Source organism: Spermophilus citellus, assembly GCF_964194105.1.
Source record: "Spermophilus citellus genome assembly, chromosome: 4".
NCBI classification, from domain to species: Eukaryota; Metazoa; Chordata; class Mammalia; order Rodentia; family Sciuridae; genus Spermophilus; species Spermophilus citellus.
This window is the reverse complement of record NC_138185.1, coordinates 25016037-25032811: the sequence shown is the minus strand read 5'-3', so window position 1 is coordinate 25032811 and position 16775 is coordinate 25016037. Positions and strand designations below refer to the sequence as shown.

Below are 16775 nucleotides of genomic sequence, written 5' to 3'. Positions count from 1 at the left end.
TTTTAAAGGAATATGGGAGTGCAGCTCCTTGGTAGAGTGCCCTGGGTTCAATCCCCAGGGTTTTGCACTCCGTCTGCCGCACAGCGGCACGGCACGCAATCAACATGCATCAGTGGAGGAACGCAGGCTCGGGCTGGGGTTGGGATGGAGCCGGAGCCCGTTTCTCAGGACCTGTGCATCAGGGGAGCCCCGTGCCTGAGCCTGCTGCCAGCCAGGTTCCAGCGGGAGCCCCTCTATGGGCTGATCCAGGTCGGGCCACCGCAGGCTGCAGCCCCAAGGCTCCTGGGCCCCCACCTTCTCTGGGACCTGGGATGTCCCACAGGCACCAAGGCCCTGGGGCCTGCACCCAATTCAGGCCCTCGCCCCAGGAGGAGCCATGCTGCGGATCCTGTGCCTGGCACTCTGTGGCCTGCTGCCGGGCACTCCAGCCGACCCGGGCGCGCTGCTGCGGTTGGGCATGGACATCTTGAACCATGGTGAGCCTGCAGGCTGGGGTGAGGGGCCAGGAGTGGGCTGTGGGGCACGTGGTTGGTGGTAGCAGCTCATGTTTGCAGGTCCTCAAATCAAACTCACAAGCAATGTGTTCTTATTATTGTCCCATCCCACAGAAGGGGAAATTGAGGCCCAGAGGAAATGAAATGACTTGTCCAAGCTTCTCCATGTTAGAGGCAGAGCTGGGAAGCCCAGTCCCTTAGAGTCCCTCCTTGGCCCTGATAGCAGGGGTTGGTGGCAACATTTGGGCTGTGGGGGTGACAGGCGTGGGTCAAATCCCAGCTCTGCCAAACAACTCTCTGTGTGACCTCAGGCAAGTCACTTGGCCTCTCTGTGTTGCTGTTTGCCCATCTGTAAATGTGAAGAACTGTAAAATAGGGTAACCAAACGAACGTGACCTTAGAATCCCTTAGGAGAGATCTTATAAAATGTGTTTTCCACCTGGACCCCCAACTCCACCACCACGAGGTGAAAGGAGTCAAGTCCAAGTACAAAGGGCTAAAGGCGGGTCCATCGGCCTAGTGACTGGCCTCCTCGGAGAACTAGCCTGTGGCCCTGTGGAGGTGTTTCTGGCAGGGTGTCATCGGGGGTGGGGTCCTCCTTTCCCGGGGAGCACTTTAGCAAGCTCCCAGAGACGATGACCATGGCCAAGAACATCTGGTTCTCAAGGAAAAGGTGACACAGCTCGGTGTCCCCAGCCTCCAGGCCATGCACTTGCTGCCCTCAGTCACCACCCTGCACTCCCCTGTCCTCTGCCCTCAGTCCCCACCCTGCACTCCCCTGTCCTCTGCCCACCGTCCCCACCCTGTACTCCTCCGTGTCCTCTGCCCACCGTCCCCACCCTGCACTCCCCTGTCCTCTGCCCACTGTCCCCACCCTGCACTCCCCTGTCCTCTGCCCACCGTCCCCACCCTGCACTCCCCTGTCCTCTGCCCACCGTCCCCACCCTGCACTCCCGTGTCCCCTGCCCTTCCCTCCTGCTCCCTGGTTGCCATGTCTGCTCCTCCTTCCAGGACCCACTGATCTGTCCCCTCCTCCGGGAAACTCCCCAGCCCTGTCCTTCTTCCTGTGGTTTCTGCCTGTCCTCCTCCCGCTGGCTCTGGTCACTTGTTAATGTCACTGCTGGTGACTCAGTCTCTTCTCATTAGGGAAGGACAGGGCTTGGGGCACTGTCCAGCCTGGGGTAGGGCACGGTGGCTGTAAGTGGCCTGAGATGCCCAAGAGATTGGCACAGGGCAGGGAGGAGTGGGAGCCCCTGAGTGTCCCTCTGGACGTCCCCTCCAGAGGTGCAGAGCGCCATGGAGGAGAGTCACATCCTGGAGAAGATGGCAGCCGAGGCCGGCAAGAAGCGGCCGGGCGTGAAGCCCATCAAGGGCATCACCAAGTAAGTGGGGGCCGGGGGGAGGGCCACCCTGCGCTGTCCTGCTGCATGACCTTGGGCCGTCACTGCCCCTACCTGGGCCTCCTCAGCCACCCACTGGGGACAATTCCTGCCTTGTGATGGGCTGGGTCCTTGTGAGGAGGATGCAAGGTCCAAAAACCCAACTCTAAGGAAATGAAAAAGCCCTTAAGCGGTGGCACCGGGGCGTCAGCTCTCATTTGAGGACAGGAAGAATCGGTCATTGATGGCTCGGGGCTGCTGGCCCGAGGCACTGGGGAGGGTCCCAGGTTCTATTGGGACTTAGCGGGAAATAGGACTGTGATCCGTTAGTAATGTCTGCCAAGAGCTCAGGGTAGGCAGGGGGAGGTTCGCACGCCACATCTTGGTCACCTTGGATCTCAATTGGTGATTCTCATCCAGGGCTGGCTGTGCCTCCAAGGGGACACTCACTTGCGGGCGAGTGGGGGAGTGTTACCAGAATCTAGTGGGCTGAGGTCAGAGTGCTACTAAACATTTCGTCAGCGCCCGGGCCAGCCAGCCAGCCACACCTGGGGACCGTCCTGCTTCCTTCCACCCACCAGACGCCTTGATCTGAGCAAACCTCCCTATTTTGTTCCCCACAGAAGGGGAGGGAACAGTCAGATGTCGCACAGAGGCAGCCCTGCGTCTCGCCTCACACACGACCAGTGCTTTCCGTGTACCATGGGTTCACACTCAGATTTTGCTCACATTTTGGGATGTCCCCTCAGGGCAGACTCATCCCTGTGACCCGGGAGAGAAGGCTGCCCAAGGCCTCCCTGCGAGGCGAGGAGGGGCCGAGGGCCTGTCTTGCCTGCTGGGGCCTCACTGTTCTCTCCCAGCATGAAGGTCAAGGACGTCCAGCTCCCTGTCATCACCCTCAACTTCGTCCCCGAAGTGGGCATCTTCCAGTGTGTGTCCACGGGCATGACCATCACGGGAAAGAGGTGCGTCTGTCAGGGACTGAAGCGGGAGGAGAGTGGCCTCCCCATCTCACTCTTACATGCACACTTATTGTGCACCTACTGTGTGCTCTGGGTGCTGGGATCTGAGATGATCAGACCTGGTTGCTGCTTTGATGGGAATCAGGCTCAGCACGACGGGGCATGGCATGATGCTCTAGAAGAAGCTGCTGAGCAGGAGCCAGGGGGCCGGGAGAGGCTCTGGGAACACGAGCGGGTTGTGAAGGATGTGTAGGAGTTCACCAGAGAAGAGGGGGGCCCTGGTGTGGGTCCCATCACCTTTCCTGTCCCGTGGCTGGGGTTCCCTGTCCTCCTCCCTTTCAGAGCTGCTGAAATTGTGGGCAAAGAGGGGACAGGGACAGTGGCCCTGGATGGGAGATGCCCATGATGCCACCTGCCCCCTCTTCCAGTTTCATGGGAGGGAACATGGAGATCATTATCGTCCTGAACATCACAGCCACCGACCGGCTCCTGCAGGAGGAGGAGACGGGCCTCCCCGTGTTCAAGAGCGAGGGCTGTGAGATCACCCTGGTCAGCGTGAAGACCAACCTGCCCAGCAAGTGAGGGGCTCTGCAGCGGGGGCGGGGAGGCCGGTCCACCCTGCTACTGTCCCCTGCATCCCGCTTCCTGAGCACCAAGCCTCCTTAACCTTGTCCCTTTGTGTCCTGTGCCTGACCTCCTGCCACTGGCCCATGCTCCGGTGCTCACGTCCAGCATGCTGCCCAAGATGGTCAACAAGTTCCTGGACAACACCCTGCACAAGGTCCTCCCCGGCATGGTGAGCAGCCCGAGTGGCCTCAGCCTTCCTTGCTGGGTGGCCAGGCTTGGCGGGAGGAATGCCGTGGTCAGCTAGAGATGGCCACTCTGAGCACGGGTGGAGGAAGCAATGGGGCTTGCTCATGCTCAGATGACCAGGCCCTGGGAGGGACACCTCGCTGACTTTTCAGGCTCTGGTCAGGGGCTCTGCGTTCTAGTCCAGACTCTCGCAGTGGCTTCCGAGTGACCTGGGCTTCAGTTTTCCCACACGTCCTTGGACTGGACAGGTGCCTGGGGTCCCCACAGAACCCTGAGCTGGAGGGTGAGGCCCCCTGCAGGGACCCGCTCACCCAGGGCCCTCTCTGTTCCAGCTGTGTCCAGCCATCGACGCAGTCCTGGTGTACGTGAACCAGAAGTGGGCCAGACTCAGTGGTGAGTGTCCCTAGCCACCCCTCCCGGCTAGGGACAGTAGCCACTCTGTGCTGGGCCACAGCCTCGTGTCCTCGTGGTGTACCTGACTCTTCTTGGCCAATGGGATCTGCTTCCTACATCATTTGGGGGCCCAGGGGGCTCCCAAATATGAAAGGAAGTCTCAATGGCTTGGATTGTCCCCAGCAGTGTGGCCTGGGAAAAGCCACAAGGCCTGGCTCTGCTCATCTGTAAAGCCCCTGGTAGCCCTGCCCTGCCCCCCGGCTGTGAGATCAGGCCCTGGGTGAAGCCTCTGTGCCTGCAGAGGGGAGGGGCTCCCGGCCGGGCCCCTCCTGCCCTGAAGTCTTGAGGTCCAGAGATGCTAAGAATCTGCCTGGGGTCACACAGAGGGACAGGTTCCGGGAGCAGCTGGCAGGAGCTGGCTTTTCTGGCCCCCCCCCCCCCCCCCGGGACTGGCGTCTCTCTGAGTAGAACCCCCTCTGCACAGACCCCATGCCCGTGGGCCAGATGGGCACTGTCAAGTACACCCTGATGTCCACACCGGCCACCATGGCCAGCCACATCCAGGTGGACTTCAGCGTGAGTGCTGGGCCCGGGGGTGGCCTTGGCTCACTGGACCCAGGGGTGGGGCCTGTTCCCCGGGGCAGGGGTCGGCGGAGGCCCTGTCACCAGGGTCCTCTCCGTCTCTGCTCTAAGCATGACCGTGGAGCCCCCAGCTGGCTGCGGGGGCTGCTCGCGTTGTCCCAAGGCTGGCACACAGGTGGGGACATGGAGAAGGGGACGGGCAGGGCTTGGCTAGGGTCCCACGGGAGTCGGTGGCCTCCAGGGCCTCAGGTGACAAGGTGAGATGCATCTTCCAGGATCGGGAAGAAGACTCCTAGAGGTCATCGCCCCATGATGTCTTCCTGCAGTGGGCTCCTGGGGTCCCGTGGGGTTGGTCCCCTCCTCTTTCTCCTGAGGGTGCGGCAGGAATCATGTTCTGGAGAGACGAGGCAGTCAGGCCTGCTGAGGTTGCCCCCTGAGGGAGACGCCCAGTGGCCTGGGGACCGGCTCCCTTCTCAATCTTGGGCCTCAGCCCACCCGCTGTCCACGGGGGTCTCTGCGGCCACCCTGGCTCGGACTCTGCATGGCCTGCTGACTGGGGCTTGGCTTGGGCCCTCTGGCCATGGGCTCTCACAGCTGTGTCTCCCTCCCGGCCACTCCACAGCCTGAGGTGACGCAGCAGAAGGGCAAAGCCATCAAGCTGGCCGAGGATGGGGGGCCCCTCGAGATCCCGGGGGGCTATGCCGAGGGGTCATCGCAGCTGCTGCTCTCGGCCGCCCTCCTCACGGCTGAGCTGGCCCTTCTGCAGAAGTCCTTCAACATGGACATCCAGGACCAGACGGTGAGCCCTGAGCCCGCCTCCCCAGCCTCTGCCCGGAGTTGTCCGTCCTGAGATGGCCCTGGGGCAGCTGGACACCTCCGCTGGGGGACCCAGGGCTACCCTTTCACTCCCGTCAGCCCACCCCCACCCCACCCCTGTGCCCACCACACTCACCCGGACCTTGAAGTGCCCACCCACCAGCCATTGATCCACCAGTCATGTCCTGGCCGGCCACCCGGTCACCCCCCAGCTGGCCAGTGAGCACATATTCATGTCCTGGGTCCTATCCATCCAATTGGCATCCATCTGTCCCTTCATACCGTGTCCAGGACACCTAGACACCTAGAACAGGGCCTCACACTAGGGAATCAGTGACTCTGGGCACCCGCCCCTCCCCCCAACACCTCTGTCCACTCCCGACTGTCCAGGGCCGCCCTCCTCATCCACTCACCCACCGACCTGCCCTGCCCAGACCCACCGTCCTCCTCTGACCCAGGAATCCACCCTTGTTCTGCTCGCCACCCTCCACCCCTGAGCGCACCTCCCGCTTCCCACCCACCGTCCATGTCACCAGCTTTGCATCCACTCACCCCTCCCCTCCCCCTCCCCCCCAGCTGTCCATCCCCCTCCCCTCCCACCCACACCCACCTCCACTGGCCCTTCACCCATTTCGGCTGCCCCCTCCCATCTCCCTTCTGCTCCTCCCTCCAACAACATGTCCTTGACCCCTGACCCCGAGCCAGGAGGTGGAGCCTGAGGCTGCACCTGCTGAGCTGAGGTGTGGTCCAGGGACTTGGGGACCCCAACTCCCACTGTCATTTTGTAGATTGGTGAGCTGCCCCCACAAACCACAGTGACCCTGGCTGGCTTCATCCCTGAGGTGAGTGTCAGTCCTCCCCGACCTGTCCCCGCACCCTGCCCAGTCCCTCGCCCTCCCACCCTGGGCTTCCTGTGAAGCGCCCTCCGGGGCCCAGCGGGGATGCAGCTCAGCATTTGGGTCTGACATAGGAACAGCCCAGCCTCGTGTTTGCTCCTCTTCCCTGAGACACCTGCTGGCCCTTTGCCTGTCCTATGTCCTGGGTCCAAGGTGGAAATCACCCCTCCCCTGAGGGACTCTGCTTGCTCCTGAAGCCACCTGTCTAAGGCCCGGCCGGGTTCTGCAGGTGGCCGAGGCCTATCCCAAGCCCAAGCCCGTGGTGACCCAGATCAGGATAAACAAGCCCCCCAAGGTCACCATGAAGACGGGCAAGAGCCTGCTGCACTTCCATGGCTCCCTGGAGATCTTCACTGCCCGGCGGCGGGGCAAGCCCCCCGTGTCCCTGTTCCTCCTGGAGACAGTGAGTGGGCGGTCCCCCACGGGTCCCCAGCCTCATGGACGTTCAGGGCTGGGGGGTGGGATTTCAGTTGAAAGCCCAGAAGGGGATCAAAGCATTCTTAGTCCACCTCGGTTGTGGGGCCCTGCCCTCCCGTGCACTGTCACCTGGGTCTGGCACTGTCACCTGGGTCTGACTCCTGCTCCACCACTGAGCCTTGGAGTGGACAGAGCAGCCAAGGAGGCTCAGTGTGGACTCCTGCCCCTGGGCCCTCCTTGGCCTCCAGTAGCAGCCACAAGGGCAGTGACAGTTCTCCAAGGGGACACGAGAGCCCCGAGAGACTCAGGTTCACTCTGGGGAAACCACAGGGAGGTGATGGCTGAGCCGGGTTTTGAAGGTTGAGCAGCAGCTGACCGGGGGATGGGGATGGGGGACACCCCAAGCCAAGGTGACAGCCGAGGTGGAGGCCTGGGGTGAGACGTGGCATGTGCAGGGACCCTCCGCGGTGCCAGGTACTTCTGCAAGTGCTGTCCTGGCCCAGGATGGGGAGAGACAAGGAACCTGGGGAGGGGAGGAGACTGCTGGGTCCGGTTCCTGGGGGCCTCGCGGGCAGAGAGCCGGACTCGGCTTTGTCTTTGCGATGGTGGCGTCAACGGGGGCCACCGCCCCTCTCTGCTTCCTCCCCTGACACCAGCACTTCAACCTGAAAATCCAGTACTCGGTGCAGGGGAACCGGCTGCAGATGGACACCTCTGTGGACAGGTGGGGGCCTGCTGCTCAAGCTGGCGCTGCTTGGCTTCCTGCTCCAGGTTCTCCCCATGGTCCATCCAGTGCAGCCCATGCTGCCAGGCTGCTCTGGTCACTGCCCCTGCTCTAGAACCCTCAATGGCTCCCACTGCCTGCACCATCTTTTCTTACGTCTTAGCTTGGCACTCCAAGACTTGCTCAAGTTCACCTCCTTCTCCTTTCACTTTTCCACTAGGCTGTCACAGGGTCTGGTCAGGGGCCCATGTCCCATTTTTCATTCATAGGTTTTGGCCCATGTCACCCAAATGCCACCAGAGTCAGGGCCTTTGAGAGGCACTGGCCAATGTGTCACATTCGTCATTCCCCTTCGTTCTTACACTCTGGAGGAGAGTACATTGACTTCCTAGATTTATGTTCAGTCACCCATTGATTTTTGTATTTGTCTAAATAGTGAGTGACTCATCCTATTTCGGGATTCTTTCAGTTGAAAGAGACAGAACTCCAACTTCAACTGCTTGAAGCCCCAAAGGGAGTCTTTTGGCTCATATAACTGAAAACTCTGGGGCCAGGTGTGCTTTCAGGCATGGTTGGATCCAGACACACAAGTCCTCAAGAATCTGACTCCCTCCTCCCCTTGAGCTGACTATCCATTTTGTGGCTCCTCTCCCCTTGGGGTGGCAGAGTGACCCTAACCACAGGAGAATGGTTCCAATAAGATGACCAAGGCTTGGATCCAGTGTGGGTCACATGACCCACTGCGGGCCAATCACAGGGACTGAAAGATGGGATGGTCTGGTCACCTGGCCTGGCCTGGACTGGCTCCCTTGGGGCTTTGTCTTGCTCTCCTCAGTGCCTTGGACTAAGAAGGGGATAGAGTGGACAGGCAGAGCCACCCACCACCCTCCCACGGCGCCTATGGGGAGATGTGCTGGGCGAGGGCTCCTACCCCGTGTCCAGCAAGGACGTGAACTTGACCCTCTGGCCGTGACCCTTCACCTAGCTGGCCTGGGCAGGAGCCAGAGCCGTGTCTGGGGAGGAGGTTCAGGAGATCCTGCGGGCACAGAAGGGATGGTCAAGAGGGGGGTCCCGTCCCTCACAGGTGACATGTGAGCAGAGGCTCCGGACACCCGAAGGCTGCCTCAGGGAGGGGTTGGGGTTTGGGACCCCCCTTCTCCAGGGCCAGGTCCTGTGGCTCTGACCGCCCCCTCCCCCACAGATTGCTGAGCCTGACCCGGGGGTCCTCGTCGATTGGTAACTTCAACGTAAGTGTCCCAAGAGCCTCTGCCTGGTCTGGCTGGAGGGCGGGGCTGAGCCGTTCTGTCCTGGACCACAGGGAAGAAGCCTCGGAACAGAGTTAGAGCCAAGAGAGCAAGGCCATCGGGAGACTCAGACTCCTGATCTGCTGTGTGACCTCAGGGCAGTCTCTTAACCTTTCTGAGTTCCCGTTTTCTAGCTAGAACCTGGATATCTCCCTGGACTGACTTTCAAAACATGGCCCAGTGGCAGTCTGGGCTGGCTTTCCTCAGCCACGCTGTGGTTTTTATTAGTTTCTGTGGCCCCAGGGCCTGTCACAGTCCCTGACTCTGGCAGGAGCTGATAAGAACCACAGAGGCCCATCCCCCACCCAGTGGGCTGGGCTCCCACAACCCTTGGGAGGCACAGGGAGGTGGCGCCAATGGCGGATCAAAGCTGCTGTGTTCTGTAGGAGCAGAAGTAGGGTCCACAGTTCTGCCTCCCGAATTTCCCCCTCCCGCTCCATGACCCAGGCCCACACCTCACCAACAGGCACCAAGCAGAGAGGGGCAGAGGCCTACGGTCACCCAGGGCAGGACCCAGAGTTTTTTTTGGTACCCAGGGGCACTTGCCCACTGAGCCCCATCCCCAGCCCTATTCTGTATTTTATTTAGAGGCAGAGTCTCACTGAGTTGCTGGGTGCCTCGCTTTTGCTGAGGCTGTTTTTGAACTCGTGATCCTCCTGTCTCAGCCTCCTGGGCTGATGGGATCATTTGCGTGCACCACTGCGCCCAGCGAGGCCCAGCTTTGACGTGAGCTGGACAAACTGCTCAAAGTCTCTAATGTCCATTGCCGTGGTCCCCAGGCCTGGCGGGAGTGAGGCCGGGGACTGGGTGGGGTCGGGTGGGGTAGGATGATGGTGGGTGTGCTCTCTCCCCCAGGAGGAGGAGCTGACTGCCTACATCACCGATTACCTCCAGGAAGCCTTTGTCCCCGTGGTCAACGGTGAGGCCTCCAACAGGTGTCCACTTCACTGGTGCCACAAAGCACCGGGAAGGGATGCCACCCACCCGGGGAATCTAAAGGGGAGTGGAGAGCCATTGCCGAGTCTTTGAGGCCAATGTCATCTTAATGTTCACCTGCCTGGGGACCATGGCCCATCAGTGTGGTCTTTGACCCTTGACCCCCATATCATGAGCAAGGCCTTGAGCTGGGCCTCAAGTACTGTCCCCGGTGGACATTGCAAATCGACCATGGCACTGGGCTCCAGGCGGCCTCTCCTTAGTCCCCCGCAGAGAGGCCCCGAGTGACGCTTGCTGTACTTCTCAGATGTGCTCCGAGTGGGGTTCCCGCTCCCGGATCTTCTGGCCATCAATTACAACCTGGCGGAGCTGCACATGACAGAGGTGGGGCCGGGCGCGGCCACCACGCCACCGACACTTTAGGCCGATGGAGGATGAGCAAAGCCTGCCCTTCTCAAACTGGAGGGTCTGGGGCTGGGGAGGGGCGGCCATGGTGTGACCCTGTCAATCCCTGAGCAAGTCCCCGCCCCTCACAACCTGGGCTCTCCTGGGCCAGCGGGTCCCCAGGAGAATCCTTGAAGGCTGCTGCTCTCTCCCTCTGCCACCAAATCACTTGTCCTCCCTCTGCCCGTTTTTCTGTTTAAAATGGGGATGAAAATCCGGCCATGGGCCTCACAGAGCTGTTAGGAGTCACTGAGATGATTCACATGAGGGTATACAGGAGGTGCTCAATAATTACAAGCTTCTTGGCATGTCAGGCTTTGAACTTGGAAGGTTATTTTTCTCACGTTGATCTCTCCACGCTGGGAGCTTTGCCCTTTGACAGTTGAAAACATTGAGGCCCAAGAGGAGAAGGGACGTCCCCAGGGTCACAGGGCAAGTCTGCCTCCACCTTCACTTAAACAGTGCACTGCTTTCCATCTCCTCCCGGGGGCCCAGCTCCGCCCCGCCCCTGTGCCGGGTGGCCTGTCCTTGCTCCCCCGGTCCCTCTCCACCCGGCCTCTTTCTCCTGCTAGAACGCCCTCGTGCTGGATCTGAAGCTGGACTGACGGCTCAGGACGTCCCGCCAGCTGCGGCCCCCGCCTGCCCCCGTGGAGGAGCCCGCTGATTGGAGCCGGCGGCCACTACCACCGGAGGCTGCTTTTGGGTGGAGGAGTGACCGGGAGAGGCCCGGGCCTGGCAATAAACAGGAGAAAGACCTTCAGACGTGACACTCTGGTCTCTTTTCTGATAGCAAGTCCCCGTGTGACTTTTCTTCCCCTTGGTGGGTGCTGGGGGTCTGGGATCAGCCTGGGGTCTACAGGACGGTGACCGCAGCCTGGTGGGGGGGGGATTGAGCACCCACTGAAGCCTGGCTCCGGGCTTTTCTTGTCTCCATAACCACGTGGGGGAGGGCCAGCGCCGTGTTCCCCACTTCACGGATGAGGATGTTGACGCTCGGAGTTCAAGGTCACTCCAGCAAGTGGTCAAGCTCTTCCCATCTCAGCTTTGTGTCCCCAAATCTTGGCAACTTGAGGATGGCTGTACTCATGAGGGGCCTGTGCCCCAGCAGCTGTTCCATGTCCTCATAGTAACAGAGGCAGGTGAGGACTGTCCCCATTTCACAGATGAGGAGACTGAGGCTCAGAGAGGTGGGAAGGCTGGCACCAGGCCCTGGGTAGCCAGGGTGCAGAGCGGGGGCTGGGTTCCAGCTCAGGTTTGAACCTTGGCTCTGGTCCTTGCCCCGTGTGCCTGAGCAGAGCGTCCCCCTCCACGGGCCTCAGCTTCTCCAACTGTGAAGAGGGTGACACAAGCCCCAGCAGGAGTTGTGGGACTGGGCGAGAGGAATCCCCCAGAGCACATGGGCCGGTTAATTAGTAACTGGAGCTGGAACCCAGGCCTTGGGACAAGCAAGTGCTCCACCCCTAAGCTCCGTCCCCAGCCCTGTTATTCTCAATTGAGTCTTTTAAAGGTGGGTGTCTTGGGCTGGGGCTGGGGCTCAGTGGCAGAGCACTTGCCTCACAGGTGTGAGCACCACATAGAAATAAATAAAATAAATAAATGTCCACTGACCACTAAAAACTATTTTTAAAAAGTGGATGTCTATTTACATACAATTGAGCCAAATTAGGTCTTCTCTGCAGACCCTGAAATCTGTTTCATTTGCTAGAATGTTAACAAAAAATCTAGGGGCTGGGGCTGGGGCTCAGTGGTAACGCCCTCGCCCAGCATGTTTGGGCCCTGGGTTCGAGCCTCAGCACCACATAAATGTAAAATAAAGATACTGTGTCCACCTAAAACTTAAAAGTAAATATTTTTTAAAAAAATCTGTAACATTGAAACAAAAGTGCACCTGGGTGAGCAGCAGATGGACCCGTGGGAATTACCAGGTGGGGCTGTGTGTCCGTGTGTCTGTGTGTCCGTGTGTCTGTGTGTCCGTGTGTCTGTGTCCACACGTTGGTGTGTGAACCTGTCAGGATTTCTGGGTCTCCGTGGTGTGGGCTCTGGCAGGGGTCCGGGTGCCTCTGTGCGTGGGGAGTCCACGTCTGGTCAGGAGGCCGTTGCTCCGCAAGCTCCTGAGGCCCTGCAGGTGGACTCTGTCCCAGTTTGGCCCCAATCCCTGCCAGGCCGCCCCCTGTCCCTCAGCATCAGCCCTAATCTCATCACCCATCGTCTCCAGTTCTGGGACAATGGCTGCCTTGAGACACTCTGGCAGGCACAGACGCCTGGCTAATCCATGGGTCGTTGGCACCTGGCCCTGTGTCCCCAACTCTGCCTGGGGACAGCACACTCACGGCCACCTTAAGCCCTAGGGCCACCTTGCCAGGCCGAATGCAGGTGGGACAGCAAGCTCAGAGCTGCTGGATTCAGAGGCCTGGGTTCCACCAGATGCTGGACACCGCGTGGCCTCAGGCAAGCCCGGCTCTTCCTGGACCTCAGCTTGCCCATCTGTACCATGGGAAAGGGTTGGATGCTCTGGCCTTGAATCTGATTTCTACTGCCTTCAAGAGGCCAGCGATCTGGACTCACCTGGGTAGAAAACCGAGGCTGAGTCCACAAAGGGAGCCTGAGGGCAGTGTTGGAGGTCCCGTCCCCAGACACGGTTCCTCCTTCCCCTATGAGGCTGGGAGGCTCAGAGAGGTGAAGCGTCCTGCCCAAGGACACACAGCACAGGTGGAACTGCACTTGAACCCTGTCTCCTCCTCAATCCTTCACACCACACTCAGGGAGGCGATGACATCCTTTAAAGAGTGTGACGCAGGACTGGATGTGACTCAGTAGAGCACCGCCCTGGGATCCATGCCCAGAATATGGGGTGGGGAGAGAAGAAAGAGAGAGAAACGGAGGCACAAGTTCATAGTGAGAAGGGGCAGGGCCTGCCCTGGGGAGAGGAAGCCCTCGTCCTTCCTGCCCCCACCTGCCCCGCCCGCCTCCTCAGCCCACCCCGACAGCTGGGATTGGAACCCAGGACCTCTGACTCCAAAACCCAACCAGGAGCTAATCGACGCCTGGGGTCACCTCTGGTCCCTGCACCGTCCCTTGTGGTGCCCCCACCCCTGTCACCAGACTGCGCACCCAGCCCCTCCTGCAGGCTGACGGGTACCTGGGCCCCCACAGCCACTGTCGGGGTTGAGAAGGAGGAGCCCAGCGACCTGTGTCGAGTGACCCTCCTCCCTGGCAGGCCCATCCTGACCCGGCTCGGGTCCACAAGGACAAGGGAGCGTCCAGGGAGCTAGTGGGGCCCGGAAGGGAGAGGAGATGAGGCAGGTCAGAAACTCAGTAGCCTTTCCCTCTCTTCCCAGAGGCCGGGCCGGGTGGTGCCCAGGACAGTGAGGATGTGGAGTCCCGGCTGGACGGCTGTGTGACCCTGGGCAGGTTGCTTTCCCTTGCTGAGCCCACGCTGCTGTAGGAAAGACAGGAAATGATAACAGCGTTCACCTCCTGGGTGACTAGATGTGTGCACACGGCTCAGATGCCGGGTACACAGTCGGTGCTCAATAAATGCTAGGCATGAGCTTGCTTTCTGTGAACAAATGTCTTCATGTGTTGGTGGAACCCGGTGCTGGTGAGGCCACAGAGCGGAGGCCACTGGGAGAACCACGGCCACAGCCAGTGGAGCAGACCACGCAGTGACTGAGTGAGACAGGGTCACACACTCGTGGCAGCTGCCTTTACCACCGTGGGTGGCAGGGAGGCCGGGCGCCTCTGGACAGGAGGTCACGGGGACAAATAGAGTGTCCAGGCACGAGTGGCCCTCGGCCAGCAAGCCCCTGCCCACGCGGCCGTGGGAATGGGCCCTGTGGACGCGGGAGTGCAGGGAGCCATGCGCAGAAGGGACGTGTCCTCAGGGTGTGCGGGGCCAGGGGTTCAGAGGTCATGGAGGCTAACAAGGCGTCCCCTCCGCCATCCCCACCTCCCCAGGCACAGGCCCAGGGCCCTGTAGGAGACGCGGCTGGCCTGTCACCCCTCTGGCAGAGGAAATCCCAGGGGACCAGGGGGACTCAGGTGGCCCCTCGTCCACCTGGGGCTCGGGAGGCTTCCTGGGGGCCCGACAGGCCGCAGGGGGATCGCAGCCGGAGCCGGGCTGCAGAGCGAGACCTCTGGCCTCCGTGGCCCCAGCGCCTCCAGGGGCTCCCTGCTGTCCCAGGAGCGTCCCCTCCGAGGTGCCTTCCCAGGAGCCCTGCTGAGCACCGTCCCCCACGTTCCCGTGTCCTAGGTGCTTGGTCCAGAGCCTTGTGTCCCCCAGGACAGCCAATGGCCACCCAAGGAGGCGGCTTGAAGTGTGGCAGGCTCAAGTTCTGGAGTGAAGTAAGCAGATCCGAGCAGAAGACAGTGACGCCTCGTGAGGATTTTATGCTGGACACGTGAGGTGCTAAGGTTTGGGGGACCAGGCTCGGGGGACCAGGCCAGCAGGACTCACCTCACCTTTGCCTTTAACCTTAAAACAAAACAAGCCAACAAACAAACGTGGCCCTGAAAGTCTGTGGGTCAGCTCTTAAACAGTAGGTGCTCCATAATTGCTTGCAGTAGCGTGAGCGAATGAAGCAATGGACACCTGACCTCTGTCATCCGGACCCACCTCAGGAAGCCACCAAGCTGCCTGCTCTGGAGTCCTGGGGACGAGGGGCCTTGGGAGGGGGTGGAGCGGGCACCCTCCCCAGCTCCGCCCGGAGTCCCCCTCTCGAGGCCCGTGGCCGTCGCCCCGCCAGGCCCAGGGCTGGCAGAGAAGGGACAGAAGGCCCCATGGCCTTAACCTCCTCCTTCCTCCGGGGCCTTTGTCTGGGGTGGGGAGGAGGGCAGAGAAGGTTCTGGGCCCTGGGGGTGGCTGATGGGGCCCTGTCTGGGGGCACAGCCCCCTGTCCCCCAGGGGCAGCCTCTCCCGCCCAGGCAAGACCCGGCAGCCGCCCACTCTGCAGGAGGAAGGCTTAGCCAGGCCCTCGGGGAAACCACAATTGGCTTCTGACATGACACGTTGACGGGTTCCTGGCCGCTTCGCCCCCTTTGTGTCCCCGAGCTGCTGCGGGCATATAAGGGCTGTACCTGGGCTCGGTTGGTGGAGGGACGGACAGAGGCCGAGCCCCACCCACCCCGAGGAGCCTCAGGAGCAAGCGGGTAAGGCAGAAGGCAGCGGGCGGTGGCCCTGTGGCCTCCTGTGGGCCCCTCTGAATGACAGGCCCAGAGCAGTCCCCCTAGGAGGGGCCTGGAGCGCCTGGTGGTGACAGGAGGGAATCCCCATCTTACAGATCTGGGGCCCAGAGAGGTCCTGGCGGGTCTGGGTGGGCTGGGGACAGGACGGTCCTATGGGCAGGAGTCAAAGGTGTCATTCTTCTCCAAGTCGTGGAACCTGGCTGGCTTCCCACCATGGGGGTTCCTGTGAGAGACCCCGGTGGTCGCGGGGACACTCTGGGTGAAAGAGGTGCACAAAGCCGAGACTTCTGCCGGCCACATGGCACCCACATGGCCCCTTGGTGCCAAGGAAGGGAAGGTGCCTCCTCCTCAGGGCATGGGGCTGCCGAGTCACCCCCTGCCCCTGGCGGCACCCGTCCAGCACACAACCAGGCATGGAGGCCTGAGGCACAGTCCCGGCCCCCGGGGAACTGACAGAGACGGCAAACAAGGACACTAAGGCATGCTGCGTGCATGCAAACTGTGATGGATACCTTAACATAAACACCCTGGTTGGTGCTCAGAGACAGGCAGGTTCCTTTAGACAGGTACAGGGGAAGGGCCTCTCCCAGAAGATCCCGAGTATTTAGAAACTGAAAGATAAGAAATCAGCTGTGCAATGACCCAGGGAAGGGCCTTCCTTGCAAAAGGAAGAGCATGAGCAAAGGCCCTGAGGTGGGATGGTACTTGGCATGCCCAAGACCCTGGAGGTCAAAGAGGCTGGTAAGGGCTTTGTGGCTAAAGGCAGAAGCCTGGGTTTTCTTCCAAAGGCAGTGGGGATCCACCAAAGGGTTTCGGCAGAGGTGACAGGGGAGGATAGACGGGTGGGCAACATGGAACTCTGTAAACAAAGCCAACGGACTAGTATGTAGCCGCGTTCCCACTTTCCAATCCATTTCCCTCTGGAGTGGAGCTGCAGAGAAAAAGAAATGGGACACTTTAAGTCTCAGTGTTGCAGGTCCCTGATCAGCCGCACCTTCTGAAAGTGGCCCAGGAGCCAGGGCCCCCCTGCTGTCCTGGAGGGCCCCTCAGGGGCTGTCTCCAGGTCCTGCCAGGTCCACCGGGGCCACACTAAGGTTCTGAAGTCACGTGGACTCAGCCTGGAATTCTGGCCCTGCCACTGAGGAGCTCGGTGGCCTTGGCCAAGTCCCCTCCAAGCTCCCGGCCTCAGTTCTCATCTGTGAAATGGGCCCACGAGGGGGGAAGCCGTGGGAGGCAGCTCTGAGGCCGCGGGTTTGGAGCTGCACCGAGCGGCGCAGCTGTTGGGCGCTGGGCTCCTGTGGGTCCCCTCCCGCGGGTGAGGCTGCCCCGCCTGCACTGGGAGGGACGGGCGGCCCGTCGGTCAGGGACAGGAGGAGGCCGGGGCCTGAGGAGCGTCTGAGGCCTGCTCCGCCCAGCAGGTGTGCACCGAGG

The 16775-nt window shown here is 61.0% G+C and overlaps 1 protein-coding gene across 1 annotated transcript; it reads left to right on the top strand.

Annotated features, from left to right (window-relative positions):
* Positions 1–376: 376 nt before the first annotated feature.
* BPIFB6 (BPI fold containing family B member 6) lies at positions 377–10830 on the top strand (the record flags this gene model as incomplete). The annotated part of the gene is made up of 15 exons (XM_081289181.1): positions 377–476; positions 1777–1876; positions 2734–2838; positions 3264–3413; positions 3568–3631; positions 3981–4041; positions 4526–4617; positions 5246–5422; positions 6228–6281; positions 6565–6738; positions 7409–7476; positions 8678–8723; positions 9636–9699; positions 10024–10100; positions 10733–10830. 15 exons carry the CDS (start codon positions 377–379, stop codon positions 10763–10765), a joined length of 1365 nt encoding a protein of 454 aa, XP_081145307.1. The 3' UTR covers positions 10766–10830.
* Between the last annotated feature and the right edge of the window lie 5945 nt (positions 10831–16775).